Source organism: Schistocerca serialis, chromosome 2 (genome assembly GCF_023864345.2).
Source record: "Schistocerca serialis cubense isolate TAMUIC-IGC-003099 chromosome 2, iqSchSeri2.2, whole genome shotgun sequence".
NCBI classification, from domain to species: Eukaryota; Metazoa; Arthropoda; class Insecta; order Orthoptera; family Acrididae; genus Schistocerca; species Schistocerca serialis.
The window spans coordinates 689,856,799-689,875,170 of record NC_064639.1 but is presented as its reverse complement, the minus strand read 5'-3'; the positions used below and the strand labels follow the sequence as shown (position 1 = coordinate 689,875,170).

The following is an 18,372-nucleotide window of genomic DNA, read 5'->3' as shown; positions in this document are numbered from 1 at the left end:
TGATTCAGTGTCATTCTCTGTAATTACAGAAATATAATTGAGATACTTTAAAACACAAAGAACATAACTGAAGCACTTTATAGTTTTTAATATTCTTAATGGATAAGTAATTTCTGCCATAGTACATGAATTACAGAATTATTAATCTAGCTTTAACTATCATTACATACTCCCCTGTTACGAGCTGATCAGAAAATTTGTTTTAATACATTCTGCTGCGTTTAAGCTATGAGAGGCTAAATGAAGACTAAAATGTCACAGCAGTTTTGCATATCACAGTGGTTAATTCACACTGTAATAAATTGTTTTGGAAAAAATGGGATGAGGGTCAGAAAATAATGTATCTCAGTTTCTATACTGCCAACTCACAATTCTGCCCATGGCTTGTCTCACAAAATTGCTAACTTCTGCAATGGTTTAATTAAATTGGGCATTATGAGAAATTAGTTTCTTTCTGAATTTATTACTTATGCATCCTAAACTGAGTTCCCTACGTCTGAATGAAAGTCTCATTAGTTTAAATCTGATACACAAAGGAGCAAAAGGATAATTTACAATGTTATTACTGCATGTCGACAAATTACTGAAACTGTCAATATTTTTCTATACCAACTGTTGTATGTTCAACAAGACTTCTTTAATAGACTATCATGTTTCATAACTTTTGAAAGCACTGTTATCTACAAGTTACTTAAAAAGTTTTTTGGTCTTTGCATACATTAGATAGCTAAATAAACTCTAAGGGCGAGAGGGGAGGAGGGGGGGGGGGGGGGGGGAATAAAAAATTATTTAAAAAATAGCAGATGATGCACCATGAAGGAATTACCTGACTGGAATGTAAATCGGTAGATGTGATGTACAAGTACAGACAAACGAATGACTACAATTTAAGAAAAACTGGATCATTTATTCAAGAGAGAGAGCTTCACAAATTGAGCAAAACAGTAATGTGTTGATCCATCTCTGGCCCTTATGCAATAGCATTGATTGATAGAGTTGTTGGACGTCCTCCTGAGATAAGTCATTCCAAATTCTGTCCAATTGGTGTGTTAGCTTGTCAAACCTCCCAACTATCGGAGGGCCCTGCCCATAATGCTCCAAATGTTCTCAACTGGGGAGACATGCAGCGAAATTGCTGGCCAAGGTAGGGTTTGACAAGCATGAAAACTATCAGTAGAAAGTCTCACCATGTGCAGGCAGGCATTATCTTGTTAAAATGTTAAGCCCAGGATGGATTGCCATGGAGGGAACGGAACGGCCATAGACTATCGTTGACAAACTGCTGTGCTGTAAGGGTGCCATGGATGACAACCAAAGGGTTCTGCTTTGAAAAATGGCACCCCAGGCCATCACTCCCGGATGTCAGGTGACAATCAGGTTGGTATCCCACTGCTGTCTGTGGCATCTCCAGATATGTCTTCGCTGGTCATAGGGGTTCAGTTCGAAGCAGGACTCATCACTGAATACAATTCTAGTCCACTCAACAAGATTCCAGGCCAAAGACATGTCTGGAGACACCCGTTACAGTGGAGTGGAAGGTTACTGACCTGACTGTTGCTCGCCATGCAGCCCAGCAGCTATAAGTGATGGTTTGGGGTGCCATCTCTTTTTATAGCAGGACGTCTTTGGCTGGCAGCTGTGGTACCCTTACATCACAGGTACACTGACAATATTCTAAGCCTTGTTTTGTTGCCATTCATGAGAAGCCATCCTGGGATTACATTTCAGCAAGATAATGTCCTCCTACACATGTTTGTCTTCATGCTTGCCAAACCTTACCTTGGCCAGCAAGGTCACTGGATTTCTTGCCAACTGAAAAAATTTGCAGCATTATGGGCAGGTCCTTCCAACAGCTCAGAATTTTGATGAGCAAATGTGCCAATTGGAAAGAATTTGGAACAATATCCCTCAGGAGAACATCCAGCAACTCTATCGATCAGTGTCAAGCCAAATAACTTTTTTATAGACCAAGATAAGTTTAAGGACATAAATGCTTATCCTGTTGAGAATGGTCTTTCAGATCATGGTGCACAGCTAGTTACAGTACATGACATAGCTCCATGCAGTATATCAAATCAGAATTTCAAAGCGTTCAATTAACAATATAAATATTGCAAACTTTAGGGAAAGCCTAAAGCAGCTAGACTGGGATGAAGTGTATATGGAACCCGATGCAAACTTGAAATATAACTTATTTCACGATACATTTTTAAGGGTATTTGAAAATTGTTTTCCCAAGAAAATAATTAAACACAATTCTGAGAAAACGTATAAAAAAACCTTGGCTAACTAAAGGAATAAGAATATCTTGCAACCGTAAAAGAGAACTGTATCTAACAGCAAGAGGGAGTACTGACCCCGAAATTGTTCAATATTATAAAAACTATTGTGCAGTACTAAGAAAAGTTATTAAAAAGTCCAGAAGCATGTGTATCATGTCTGAGATCAGTACCTCTGATAATAAAATTAAAGCAATTTGGAATATTATTGAAAGGTAAACAGGGCAACCAAGAGCACAGGGAGACTTTAGTGCCATAAAACTGAATGACAAGTGTACTAACAAACAATCAGAAATTGAAAATATTTTCAATAATCATTTTTTAAATGTTGTGGAGAAAATAGGATCTAGATCTTCACTAGAAGAGGCAAGGCTTCTAATAGAAGAGGCCATACCTGTGCAGTTTGAAACAACTGTATTTCCACCAACCTCTCCCTCTGAAATCAGTAAAATAATAAACTCACTGAAAAGTAAAAGTTCTTACGGAATTGATGGCATTTCCAGCAAGATACTTAAAGATTGTTCCCCACAGATAAGTAGGATTCTCAGCCACATATGTAATAGCTCTTTGGAGCAGGGTGTTTTCCCTGATAGACTGAAATATGCCATTGTAAAACCATTGCATAAAAAGGGGGATACGTTGGATGTCAACAACTATCGCCCAATCTCTCTTCTGACAGCTCTATCAAAAATTTTTGAGAAAGTAATGTATTCAAGAGTAGCCTCCCATATTTGTAAAAATAAAGTACTAACAAAATGTCAGTTTGGTTTTCAGAAAGGCTTTTCAACAGAAAATACGCTTTCACTGATCAAATATTAAATGCTCTGAATAACTGGACATCACCCATTGGTATTTTTTGTGATCTCTCAAAGGCCTTTGATTGTGTAAATCATGGAATTCTTTTAGATAAGCTAAATCATTATGGTTTGAGGGGGGAGTGCACAAATGGTTTAATTCATACTTAACTGGAAGAATGCAGAAAGTTTAAATAAGTGGTTCATGTAATGTTAAAACAACAGCTGATTCCTCAAACTGGGGGGCTATCAAGTACGGGGTCCCACAGGGTTCGGTCTTAGGTCCTTTACTGTTCTTGATATACATTAATGACTTACCATTCCACATTGATGAAGATGCATAGTTAGTTCTTTTTGCTGATGATACAAGGATAGTAATAACATCCAAAAACCAAGAACTAAGGGATGTAATTGTAAATGATATGTTTTTCACAAAATTATTAAGTGGTTCTCAGCAAACGGACTCTCTTTAAATTTTGATAAAACACAGTATATACAGTTCCATACAGTAAATGGCACAACTCCAGTAATAAATAGAGACTTTGAACAGAAGTCTGTAGCTAAGGTAGAATTTTCAAAATTTTTAGGTGTGTCCATCGATGAGAGGTTAAACTGGAAGCAACACATTGATGGTCTGCTGAAACGTCTGAGCTCAGCTACGTATGCTATTAGGGTTATTGCAAATTTTGGTGATAAGAATCTCAGTAAATTAGCTTACTATGCGTACCTTCATTCACTGCTTTTGTATGGCATCATATTCTGGGGTAATTCATCGTTGAGTAGAAAAGTATTCATTGCTCAAAAACGTGTAATCAGAATAATTGCTGGAGCCCACCCACAGTCATCCTGCAGACATCTATTTAAGGATCTAGGGATCCTCACAGTATATATATTCACTTATGAAATTTGTTGTTAATAATCCAACCCAGTTCAAAAGTAATAGCAGTGTCCATAGCTATAACACCAGGAGAAAGGATGATCTTCACTATGCAGGGTTAAATCTGACTTTGGCACAGAAAGGGGTAAATTATGCTGCCACAAAAGTCTTTGGTCACCTACCAAACAGCATCAAAAGCCTGACAGATAGTCAACCAACATTTAAAAACAAATTAAAAGAATTTCTAGACGACAACTTCTTCTACTCATTGGCTGAATTTTTAGATATAAATTAAGGGAGGGAAAAAAAAACCTAACTTAAACATTAGTGTCATGCAATATTTTGTGTAATGTAATACCTTGTACAGACATCTTTTATTAACCTGACACATTCCACATCATTACGAAGTGTCGTATTCATGATCTATGGAACAAGTATTAATCTAATCTAATCTAATCTAATCATAAAGACCAGAGGTTGACCAACACATTACTAACTTGCTTAATTTGTGAAGCTCTTTCTCTAGAATAAATCATCCAATTTTTCTGAAATCATAATAATTTGCTTGTCCTTAGATGTACATCACATCTACTGATTTCCATCCCAGTCAGATAATTCCTTCATTGTGTTTCATTTTTTTGTTTTACAGTCATTTTTCTGATGCCAGGAGTCGAGAGGAACTTGTGAAAATATCCACGTTATTTATTAGCATCAGCACAAATGCTGTCCACAGTTATAGGCTTTAGTTTATCCAATAAACCAGTCACTGTCCTACCTGCTCCCTTAGATGTCACTAAGCTGTTATCAAGTACGCAACAGTTATTTTAACATACCTAACATGTATATTGTTTGTGATGTCATTCCTTCCCCCCTCCATTCAACTGTCTCTCTGAGGAGTCTCCTTTTGTGAAACAAAACTCTTACCTCTAAAAAAATACCACATGTGGCATCTGCTCTGACACTCACCTACCACTGTCATATCCAGATTTATCATGAATGAATAAATAAATGTCAACAACTTACTGAATAATAGAGGGTTTGAGCATGCTGGGACTATGTAGCTATGCATGAACTGAAGAAGAATGAAAATTTAAAAGTCAAGCTGTTATCTTCAAGTTTTTGCTTATCCACAATTAAGTGCCTCTGTTAAATGGTGAGTCATTATCTTCAATCATGTAATTTCTTGTACTTCATCCAGGATTTTCCAGTAGGGCTTTAATATGAATTGCTACTTTACTGTCAGCATCACATTCAGCTTTCTTTGCCTTCTCTCCCACATTTAGATAGACACATTTGTTGATTATAATAGTTTTCCAGGTTACTTTTTCCTTATGCTGTTCTAGTTCCATCCACGTTTCTTTTGCCTCATGTCTTGGGATATTTCTTCATGATTATTTTTATTTATCACTCTCTGACAAGCTACTAGTGAACCAAAAGTTCAAATTAAATAAAAACAGTTATTTTATTTATCTTTCTCTTCGTTTGGAGTGTCTCCTTAATAAATCACTAATTGCTCTATACTGTTTGTAAAAGAAAACAAATTGGAGTACTACAATATCAATTGTTGTCCACTTACTCATCTCTTAGTTGCAACATAATGAATGATGATTAATGTCACTGAGACTGGTATTATCATTTTTATAGTTGATCTCCACTTTACGCATTTCTGTAAGAGCTACGCAGTTTGGTGTTGATAGACTAAAATCTGAACAACCATTAACTGTTAAGTAATAGTATTAACATCAAGTAATACAACACAACATACACACAGCCATGATTTTCACATTCTGATGATGAGGGTTCGGTGAATAATATAGCTTCACTAACATTATGGTTATGCCACTATCCATTGCATGGCACTTCTTCTAAACAATGAATGGTTGTCTTTCCTGTAAGACTATAAATGAGGAGGAAAATGGTTTAGGGATAATGCTTTGGTTATAAATAATGAAAAACACTATTTATGAATATCAGTAATATTAGAGGTAAAACTAGAAGTAACATGAAAGCTGAGTTAGGGAACTATGCTGTTAACACAAGCTCCATACACAAAATCTCTATGCATATGGGTGGATGAGCACTTGAGATGGGATAGAATATTGAAAGGAGTTCCCTGTAGAGAGCCAAGCAGGGAAATATTGAAAGAATTAAAAATAATGATACTTCTGAGCTTATACATTCATGAATGTGTGTGCTTTCTGAAAATCCAACAGGAATTGTCAACATTGAACAATCAGCAGTTCATAACTACAAGACCCAGAGATGGTTTTCACAGACACTCACAAAAAAGTCCATTACCAAAAAGGTGTACGTTGTCAATCCAAAACACTCTTTAATGCATTTCCCACTACAATAAATAAAACAAAAAGAATTTCATAAATTCAAAGTTGAGATAAAACAAATTTTAATAAAATGCAACTTTTATAACATTGAAGAGTACATGAATGTGTAAAAGTAAAATTGTTTACATGTACTGCTGTTAGATGTTTGTATTTAAATGGAAGTTAGTAAACAACTTAAATATAAGTAATTTTACTGTAACTGGCCTTGGCTATGAACTGACTACATCCATATGATGTATATTGTTAGTGGGTGAATAGAGAGAGTGAACTGAACTGAGTTGAATTATATACATTCCATCTGCAGTGTTCCATTATTGTATCAATTTTGTCTTCTGTATTTTCAGAGTACAGCAAGTGCTGGACGTAGTAATACCCCAATTTCTCACCCTTCCCAGTCAAGACATCAAGTATTCAGTGGTAGACCAACATATGTTATGACACATAACAAGGAAAAGCACAAATGTTTCTGTGAACCCGAAGGGTAAGCATGACGTTTAGTTCAATGAAAGTTATGCCATACTCTTAATAGACAGAGTTGTGACACCCCTTCTTACTTTTATACTCACTGTGGTAGCAATACATCAAGCAAGTGGAACTATTGACTGCAATGTCTGGTAAACAGGAATCATATTGTTTATATTGGTTTTTATGATGGTTTTTACGAACAGGAGCATGCATAGTGCAATAAGTTACAGAAACATGTTGATCACTTCTAGGTTCCCAGAAAAGAGGTCATCAGATTTGAGAAACCTAATGTGAAACAGTGATAGTCAGTGTAAGCTAATTAGCTGCAAAAGCACAAAGTTTTTTATGTTTGATATGTACAACTTGTCAGTTTGATCCACCTGCCTTTTAAGAATATAGCAACATAAACATTGATTACAATAGTTCTTTTCCTGTTGTGGTGATAATTTGACATTATTTACTGCATTTTTTTGTTTCTAGGATAGGATATTTTGCTATTATAGGTATGACTTTATTTTGGTTTTGCTACACACTGTCCACAGTTCCATTGATTTATAACTTGTCATCATATTTTGTCATGTTTACTATGTTCTTCAGTCTCTCTTTCTAACATATGTCCTTGAATGAGTTTATCATTTTGCACATGTATATTTTTTGCTCCCCCCCCCCCCCCCCCCCCCACACACACACACACACACACAAGTAAATAATTTGTACAGTTCTCCGTTTCTCTCTGTGTTACAAGTTATTTACTAAGCCACTTAACTGTTGTTTGAAATCTATGTTAAATATAGGCTATGTCTTGATTCAATGATGGCATTGATGATATAGAAAAATTTGCAGATTTTGATTAATTGCTTGGTAGTTATTGACATAAAGTGTGCATTTAAGTGGAATGTAATGTAATCAGTGTAGTGTTACAAATGTTTCAGTATAGTTGGAAGCACTTCATGTCAGTGAATAAAAATATAGGCAAAAGTCACAATTTTGGCAACAGGCATCTCAGTGACTGAAACAGAAAACGAAATGTATATTGTTGTTCCTTTTCAGAGATGTGAGTACATATCCATGTGGGTACAACTGCATATTTATATTCTGATCATTTCAGCAGTTTAAATTGTAGTTACATTTAATCTTGCAAGCATGTCTTCATGCAAACATTGCCACTTATGTGATCTAATTAATAAGATTTATCTCTATTCACACTTATTTGGGTATCATCTATGTTAAACTGACACTTGCGAGGGAAAAATTAAATCAAATTTTCGTAATTAATGTTGAAAACAAACATTTTTGAGATTAAAATGCAGTCATAGTTGCAGAGGTTTTTATTTTCAAATTTCAGTGGTAGGCACCTTCACATTATAGAAACTGGTCATGGTGCATGCCATCTGTAAAACGATTACATGATGCAAATACATCAACGAAATGTGATTTGCAATTTCAAAAAGTTGGAACTTCCCAGTGCCTGTCTGCTGGGTTCCTTACTCATTGCCATGCATAAAGGACACCGTACAAGTTAGGAACAGCTGCACAGCAGAGCTTCATGGAGCAGGAGCACAACATGTATGTGCTGCTGACAAACATAGAATGTTGAAAAGTATGGTAATTGGGACTCGAGTGCAAGTAGTACAGTAAAATCAGAAAGATGATGAAGGCTTGTCGGTTACATTAACCATTGCACAGCACCATATACACATACAGAACATACATACCCTTATAAATCACAATGTACGTAATTTCTAAAATAACAGTGTGAGGCTCATTGTCAGCAAGGCCACTCATACATTGTGTGCTCCTGCTCCATGAAGCTCTGCTGTGCACCTGTTCCAAACTTGTTGGCATCCTTGATGCGTAGAAACAAGTAAGGATACCAGATGACAGTCTTTGAGGATTTTCAAATTTTTGACATCCCAGTCACATTTTGCTGATGTATTCGCATCATGTACCCATTTTATGAACAGCATGCACCACAACCAGTTTCTATAATCTGATGGTGCCTACCACAGGTAAAATGCATCACTGAAATTTGGAAATAAAAACCTCCACAACCAAGATAGTATTTTTACCTCAAATTTTACAATGGTTGCTGTATCAGTCAAGGTGATGGAATGGAATGGAAGAAATTTTATAACATTATTTTCATGGAATATGTGATGTTAAGAGAGGGCCTGCTTTCTCGCTGCTTGGACCCGTGAAATGGTTACAACTTTCACACCAGTGGGAATCACAAGTGTCATTAGAATGCGATTACGTGCATTTTAATATAGCTCCTCCAGACTACAGAGCACTTTTGTTATGACGTGGCATATATTGAATTTTTAAATAACACTTATCTGATGAAACTGGTTCATTTTCTAGCGTTTGCAGGAGGTTCAGTTCATATTTTCAAAAGTACAGAATGAAAGTCTGATTTTGAGCTCATGAAATCTTGTATTGGCTCAGTCTTCCAAGAAATATTCATACAAATTTAATGGTCTCAATAAATTATTTGCACATTTTTCACAACAGCTAACGACTTTCTTGAATTGTTAAGAAACAACACTTGCTTGGTCTTGCACTGACCCTTATATGAGGGTCATTCCATAAGTCATGGCAACTATGGTATATCGCATGAACATGTGGCAATCTCCTTAACTGCAGTACATACATTCAAAAGCCCACAGCAAACATTACCAAAATCAACCAACAGATTGCTTCTGCATGTGAGAATGGCTTAGTATCAGCACCTGAAACATTCAGTGTGAAGTTGGCGTGTTACAGGATGGATCCTCCCCCACAACCCAACTCAGCAGACCGCAGTTCATGCAATCTCATTCCACAACTGAGGAAACCATTGTGTGGGAGGTGATTTGCAACATGGCGAATGTCCTCATATAGCATATCAGCAACAGGTGGCACACATGGATGGCAACGCGAGTGGCATTCAGTGCCTTCTCCATCATTGGCAATGCTGTGTGTATACACTGGGGGACTATTTTGAAGCACAGTGATTGATTCTGATTCATTTTTGTTTCATTTGTACTCTAGCACAATAAATTTACACAGAGTTCCAATGTGTGTGTTACATTTCCACCTTTACCAAGGCCTCACGTACCCTATTCTATGTTGGCATTCAGATACACACTGCCATACCAGTTCAATGCACATCATGGAATTCTCATGTTGTTGCATTATCAAAAGATATACCATATTTGCCATGACTTGTAGAATGATCCTTGTATAAAAATGTAGTAATTCATGATGATAAACTCACTGTCAGCATTGATACTCTTGTATAGTTATAATGAAAACTTACATATTCACAAAAGCTTAAGTGTGACAATAATGTTTGTTCTCTTACACAATTGGTCTTTTATACAAAATTTCATAAAATGTGAATTTTAAATAATTGCTTCTAAAATTAGCAAATTTCTAATAAGTTACCTAATTATTTTGGTTACTAACTTTTATGGATTTTATGACTAAATTTTTTCATTCGATTTGCTTAGTAGCTGCATTATGTTACACATTATTGTGTAAACTGTCTTTCTAAACTATAATTTCATAAAAAAAATGGGTTACATAATCGAGTTATTATTCTCAAACAATGGAAAATATTGAATGGAATGTAAAAATATTATGAAAAGGATTGCTGCTACTCACCATATAGCAGAGATGCTAAGTCACAGATAGGCACAACATAAAGACTGTCACAAAATAAGCTATTGGCCAATGAGGCCTTTGTCAATAATAGACAAATAATAGACAAATAATAGACACACACACACACATGACCACAGTCTCTAGCAGCTGACGCCAGACTACGAACAATGCTGCGCTGCTGTTTGTAGTGTGGCTTCAGCTGCCAGAGACTGTAGTTCTTGTATTCTGCCCACTCATCTAGTATAGGTTGCCCAGAAAGCTGTTTTCTCAGATCGCTAGACAACAATTCAAGCAAATTAAGTTAAATTGACAATACTTAACTTTGTGTTCACAAATGTGTGTTGCAAACAAATGGTGACATGCAAATAATCAATGTCCTTTGGTATATACAATTTCAATGCAAGCAAAACAATACAGTTCATAAGTCATGGCTGTAGCATTTGTATGATGGCTGGTCTTCCACTCCGCTGTGGCTAGAGGGTGCAGTGCTTAAAATCTCTTCATGTAGAGGCTGCTTCTGTCTTGGTTCATCCTAGAGAGGGGTTTGTCAGTGCCCTATTTGCTGACGTCGTCTCACGGTCCTCTCTGCTCTTCCGTTCTGGATTGTCGTCATGTCGGAACAGTGGTCACGACTGTGTGAACTGTGTTTGAGGGTGCATGCATGCACGCATGCTTTCCTTTTTGTGTGTGTGTGTGTGTGTGTGTGTGTGTGTGTGTGTGTGTGTGAGTGAATTTCACTATTTTGTTTTAATTGAATATAAACTCATAAGTATATAATTCCAAATTACTGAGATTCATAATTTTGTTAAGGACATTGTCTGTTTAGCATCAGTATTCAGATAATCTGCATTTACTCCAAATAATATTAAATAATGAAAAATAAATGTGAAATATAGTCATATATAATGAAATACTCAAGACATACAGCAAAAACCATGTACTATTCTTATAGTAAATCTAAGGTTGTTACATTACATTCTATTTTCATTATCTCCTCTAATGCACGTGGGGAGAAAAAAAAAAAAAAATTTGCACGTTGAACTGGCCACCAGTGCCGTGATTGTCTTTTATTACTGTTACCAACAACTGTTTCCCAGTGGTAGGCCCATTTTCAAGTGTTTATGCCCAAATAGGGAGCCATGTACTGATGGACTAGTGATGTTGAACTGTCACTAGGCATTTACTACATCCAGATGTTTAGAGTTGACACGGTATGCTGCAAAAGGGAATAAACATGTATATTAACAAATTTATTTAATTAGCATCTTGTAATTTGAAAAATGGACATTAAGACCATTCTATTTTTTAGGCTTCTTCACTTTTACTTTTATTAATGGATAAAGAAGACATGCTATTTAAGATAATGTATTTGAGATAAATACATTTGTCAATTGTTCATTGTAATCAATTTAAGGAACCCACAGAAATCTAAACATGGATAGCTAGATGGGGATTTGAATCCTGCTCCTTCCGAAAACTAGTCTAGTGTCATAACCACAGTATCAGCTCACTGAGCACCAATAGAGAGAGAAACTATTGCCAAGAATACATTATCCATGTACTGACTTTCATCAGCTTTTTCATTACTTTGAGGTAGATGCTTACCTTGGTCTCCCAACTTGGTATCACGACTGGTGAATGAACTGCTGCTTAAGGTTTGGTTCCTGTTATGTACGTGTATTACTGTGTGCATTCTTACAATGTTGATAACATCATTTTAATCAATTTACTTCCTCATAATGGAGTGGAGTTGTTGGGTGAATACTCTTTTTGTGTTACAATACAGCAATCAGTTCAGGTTGTGGTTCTTAAGGCAATTGTGAAATTTCAAGGAATAAAAGTGAGCAACAAATGAACTGAAAAATAAAATATACAGATGAGGCAATCCTCATAGTGCTCATAAACAGTAACTTTAACATTTATTCAGATTCTGGCATTGACAAAGATTTCTCAGTGACTGTAAATCAAGTTGGACTCTCTTATCAGGTGAAATAGTGAATTCGATTTGTAAGAGAACACAACCATTTTAGCCAATTTATAAATTTTTAGTATATCAATACCAAACTGCGTATCACAATTTTAAAATATATTTTCCTATTGTAATTCACTGTCAAAATGTATTGAATATATATCAAATGCAATTATTCGAGCATCCCTGTGCATACCTGTATTACTGTAAATTCTGTGTAATATATCTCTTTAGTATTGGCATGAGTGACACCACCATGGATTCATAACTGTTGGCACGAATGTACTGATGCTAACTGACAGTGGCTCAATTACAAGCTGGGAAGTTGAACACCAGAAGAGGAAACAAATCTTGACATGCGAGTTAGTCTATGGAGGAACAGAGAGTCTGAATACCAACTAGTGAACAAACGTGAAGGGAAACACAACACATGGCCAGTGCAAGCAAATGACAATCGAGTGCACAGAGCACAGCACTGTGTGAAGCTAAGGTTAGGTCTGTGGGCATTGAAGTCAGTGCTAGAAGTGCCTGGCCTGGCCCACTGCCACCAGCAGGTAAACACATGGGTCAGCGGCTCTAACCATGCCATGCTTTGCAGGAGACCCATTCCCCCACCTCCCAAGGCAGCTTTGAGTCCTATCCCACTGCGATACCCACGCCAGCTCCACTGCCTCTGTCTCGACGTCTGCTCATGGGGATATTAAATCCCTCCTCTCTGAAAAGGCCAGGAGAACTGAAAATGGCCCCCTTTGTGCTGTGATCTTCATTGCAAAACCAGAGAGGGTGCAAGATTCCCTGGCAGCAGATTGACCACTGAAGGAGACAGCACTGATGCAGCGTGCTCCACTGGAGAAGCAGCAGATTGAGGATGCTGGTGTAACAGTTGGTCTGCCAATCGGTGGGGGCGAGGACCACATCACTGGAAAGCAGGGAAATGAGTGCATTTACAGGCTCTTCAGTCAGCAGCAATGAAGTGAGCCCCACTGGCATTGTATTCATGGTCAGAGGTAGGATGGCAGAGGGGCTGATAATGGTACCAGTGGGGAAGCACACTACTGCAGTTGGGAGCCTCTCATTGCACCACCATGATATCCAACGCCATCACCCAGCTGGCTTGGAGAAGGTAGCAATGAAGGTGCAACAGGCGATTGGAATGATGGGTCAGCTGCTCCCAACTGACATCCACCACAAGTAACTGTCAATCTTTATGGCCCACCACAAACCAGCACCCACTCCTGCTGCCGCCAAAAGACTGAGCCCAAATCACAGCCCTGTGAGAAAAGCACAGCAGTCTATGGCATGTGACTTGGAGTGTAACAGATACAAAAAGAATCCCATGGTTGGTGCCCACACTAATGTTCCACTGGACCACACCCATTAACTCGTCTGTAGCCAGAAAACTTGACAGGGCATAATAGTGGGATGAGGCAGCTGCAGACTTCTTCATTTGGGCCTTGAATACCCACAAGATGCCCTCTACCTCCAAGTTAGATGTCAGGTAGTACAGAACGTTAGTCAGATGCTGGATACCATTGTGAATGCAAAAATCTTCAAATTTCTGCAAAACAAATAGCCAACTGTTGCCACAGAAAAAGGGTCTGTGGGGAGCTCTCTATAGCAAAAGTGACCAATAATGTATGGACCATTGCCGTTGATGTTGTGGAGGACTGCTGGTGATCTACAGGAAATCTAACAATCCCTCAACTACTAACAACCACATGCTTCACAAAAATGGTCCACAAAATTAATGTGTACCCTGTTCCGAGATTGGCTTAGGGGAAAACTGATGTGGCGGCACAATCTGGTTCTTTGCACAGGGCACACAAGGTGTTCAGTGTTGCAATTGATCACCTGCTAGGAGACATGATGACATGCTAAAACCTTCATATGAGTCATACCCCACAACTTGGCAGCATTGCTTCTCTCCGGTAAGGAGGAGGACCCCTGAACAATGTTGTACCGATCATGTTGGAGAAAAATAAAGAGTGCCATGCTGAATTCTCTTCCAAGAGCGCACTTGGGCCACCCTATATGGACAGCTGAAGCAATTTTCCAGAAAAGTGGGTCAGCACCATTGGCAGCCATGACCTCTCATGCCAGCAAAGGAAAATCCAGGAAGGCACTGGAAGACCACCTGCGAGATTCTGCAAATGCTTCTATCACATCTATCGAGTGGTCACTGAGGTATTTCACGCTACAGGGAATGTCTTGAATCAGCCGCTCCAAATAATGTTGATAAATTCCAGGTGCAGAGGGGTGTTAAGCACTAAGAAACTTCAAGGGGCAGCACCCAGCAGCAACTGCAGGTACACATCACACAAGTCAATGTGTAAAAAGTACTGACCACTTCACCAACAACCCCTCCAGCTGCAGAATGGAATAAGAGTCTGTAACACATTTCGTATTGATCATCCATTTAAACTCACCACTAAGATGCAAAGTACTGTCAGGTTTCTGAGTCACCACCAGAGTGGTGGCCAACTAACTCAACAAAATAGGAGAAATGACAAAGACGTTTTGCCAACACACCAACTCAGCCTTAAACTTATCACTCACAGTGAAGGAAACAGGGTGAGGGCGACAAAATTTAGGGATTGCAGATGGGTTAAGGGAGTCATGTGCCTCAGCTTAAGGGAGATGTGTCTCAAAATTTTCTGCCTGACCCACAGTATTCTCTTAACAGTTGATCTTATGAGCATAATAAGGAATGCACATCTTGGAAGAGGACTGACTAAATGTGCTTTTTCAGCTATCTGGAAGCCAAAAACAGAAAAGCCATTAACCCAAAAATACTTTGAGCCAATGGTGAATCAACCACCAAGTTGCCATTCTACATTCTTATGATGTGCCAAGATGGAGAACTGCCTCCTTAAAGGAATACACTGTTTACTCTAAGACACAACTTGATGGAGTGGCCATTGCAGTGCAGGGCAGCCCAAAAGCTGGTACATATCCATGTTAATGAGGCTGACGGATGCTCCTGTGTCTACCTCAAACTCAATCGGCTGCTCATCCATTACCACCAACAGCAGAATATGCTGGAGCAATACGTGGAGGATGTCAGAGACAGCCTCTGAGTTCAGGGAAAACATTGGGGCCTCAAAACGACTGCCCCATGACTAACAAACTGACACAGACTATTGCCAAATACGATACTGCAGTGCCTATGTCATTCTAATTATGCTGCAAAGTTCCTTTGGACATGCGTGCAACTACCGCCATTACGAAATTCACTAACTTAATTCACAATTGTGACCAAGGACAACCGTCAACTGTAGAATGGAGTGACAATAATAAAAATCTGTGCCCGATCGGGACTTGAACCAGGATTTACCACTTATCGCGAGTGGATGTCTAATCATCTGCCCATCCATGCACAGCTCATGGCCAGACCCAAACTTCCATATGTCGTCAACCATGTATCTACGATTTGTACTCGTACATCCATCAGCTGTAGAGTGGAATGATGACAATGAAACTCCATGCCCGACCTGGACTCGAACCTGGATTTCCCACTTATCGCAGAGCCTATGTTATTCTGATTATGATACAAAGTTCCTTTGGACACGTACGCATGTCCAAAGGAATAGGCACTGCGGCAACTACAGCCATTATGAAATATATTAAATGAATCCAGAATTGCAAACAAGGACAACCATCAGCAGTAGAATGGAATATTGTATTTATCTGCTGATACTGGGCAAACGACTTTCAAGTACAATGTCTGACCTGTAAGGGAATATGCATAATGAATGTACAGATCATAGACGCATGGTTGACGACATATGGAAGTTTGGGTCTGGCCATGAGTCATGCATGGATGGCGAGATGGTAAGGCGACCACTTGCAATAAGCGGGAAATCCATGTTCGAGTCCCAGTTGGGCATGGATTTTCATTTTAATCACTCCATTCTACAGTTGATGGTTGTCCTTGTTCACAATTGTGAATTCATTTAATGTATTGCCAAATGGTCTGCTTTGTGGCAGACCGTGCTCATAGCCTCTACATCTGCACAATCCTGTCAAATGTGCACCAAATGTCAATAAGGGCAGGACCGTTGGCTTGCCCAGTGAGTGACAGGAGTGCGACATAAAGAATCTGAAAAATGTTGCAAGTGTGGATTACCGTTCTTCAAATAATGTCTACTGAACTCAACAGGGCAAAGAGGGGCAGTGCTGTGGTGTTACTGTACTCTAATCATTAACAGCATCAACACATAGTAGCTCAGTGGTAGGTAAGGTAGCCTGGCTCACCCCGTGGGGCACCATGAGTTGTGTACCATGCATGGCTAACTTTGCCACTTACCAATTTTTGGAAAGCATGTCCCTTGCTGCTGCTGCTGCTATGAGTTTGTGCAATTCAGCAGTCTTAGAAACTTCAGCTAATGAGGGGGTCAGACAATGCTAGTTTGAACCCCGACTATTACATCCCTAATCAGTGCTGCATACGAGATAGTGCACTGGAGACACGTGTGCAAGAAACATACAGCTGGATGTGGCAATTGTGGTGTTGGTTAAACAGCAACTGTACCGCCATGACATTAGTTTGATGGCAAAAATAACTGACAAAGACCATCAAAGGGAAGCTTCTCAGGCTTGGTAGAGGGCTTCAAATTCTGAACAATTTGGTGTAGATCCATGCTAGTGGATAATAACAAGGCAGCCTTTATCAACACGATCAACAATACACCTTACCTGGCAGCGAGAACCAGTGCAGATAATTCTCCTACCTTTCTGTAGCTTTGTTGGGATGAGTGAAAGGTGTGAGGGGATGGTGGGGAAGAAAACTGCTCTGCAGGCAGCTGGCCCAACAGCAGCACAGCATGAGAACGAATTGATTCCATACCTTGTTTGAACAGCTCCTTGAGCTGTGCCTGCTGAAATTGACACTGCTTGTGCTGCAGCTGTTGTTATTGCTTCAGGAGGTGCAACTGTTCCTGACCAAAGGTGAAAGGTAATCTACAGAGCAGCAGAGGGTCCAAATGCTGCATAGAGAATGAGCACAAAGGGAAAAGCGATACAAGACCAGTGCAAGTGACTGACAGAGACAAACCACTGTGCAAGTCTAAAGCTGGGTCTACAGGCATTGAAATCAACATTAGAACTGCCTAGCCAGGACTACCACCACCGTCATGCAAACACCTGGGTCAGTGGGTCTGCCCCCATGACACACATTGCATGCACTCCCCCCAGTCCCAGCAGACTTCAACTCACTCCCCCTCTCCTTGCTTCCATCTCGAAGTCCACTGGTGGGGATACTAACAACCAAAAACTTATCTTAATATATTCTTCCTTTTTTTCTTGCATAGTTTTAAAATCTGGATAGTTATAAGTACTTATTTTGATAATGTTCCTGCTCTTGCTTTGATAACACTCACTGGCATTAGAAAAGGATAGGTGGGTGTCCTTACTTCTTACATTTCATGACTTGAAACGAACCTCTTTCCTGGTTTTCTTGCTGTTATTCCTATGTATTACGGCAGTTTTCAAGAATACTTTTTGTAGTTTTACTACAGCCTCCTCCTCTTAGTTGGATTCATGTTTTCTATGGTTTTCCTAAATTGCTTAAAGTAAATGCTGCCACATCTTGGGAGGGGCATGGTCAATTTCTTTCCCCAACGTTCTTCAGTCTGAGCTTCTGCTCAATCCCTAATGACTCATCACAGACTGGATATGAAGCTCTTTTTTCCCGTTGGACTTCATTGTTTCATGTATAATTTTGTCTTTAAATCTACTCAAGAATTGATGGTGCCCTCAATCCATCCAAAACTACATCAGCTTATAATTCTGTTAGTCAAAAACAATGAAGTATGTCACAAAAATTTTTTGAGAGATACATGTTCCAAGTGCCCTTTGATTTTACTACTATTTGGTCATCATCTACACAACTGTAGAAATATCTTTGACCTACAGTTTTTAAGTGGCATGTTTCTCTCCTCATAGTACTGCTTGAATTTCAGTTTGCTCTAGCTCTGTGTCTGCTTCAGTAATTTTGCTATAG

The 18,372-nt window shown here is 38.8% G+C and overlaps 1 protein-coding gene across 2 annotated transcripts in view; it reads left to right on the top strand.

Annotated features, from left to right (window-relative positions):
• The window catches only part of LOC126457822 (extracellular sulfatase SULF-1 homolog), a 796,827-nt gene that overhangs the window by 736,685 nt on the left and 41,770 nt on the right, over window positions 1-18,372 (top strand). For both annotated transcript variants that reach the window (XM_050094450.1, XM_050094449.1), the window contains exon 17: window positions 6,637-6,773. In XM_050094450.1, the coding sequence (XP_049950407.1) occupies window positions 6,637-6,773 (137 nt within the window). The remainder of the gene's footprint in view (window positions 1-6,636; window positions 6,774-18,372) is intronic.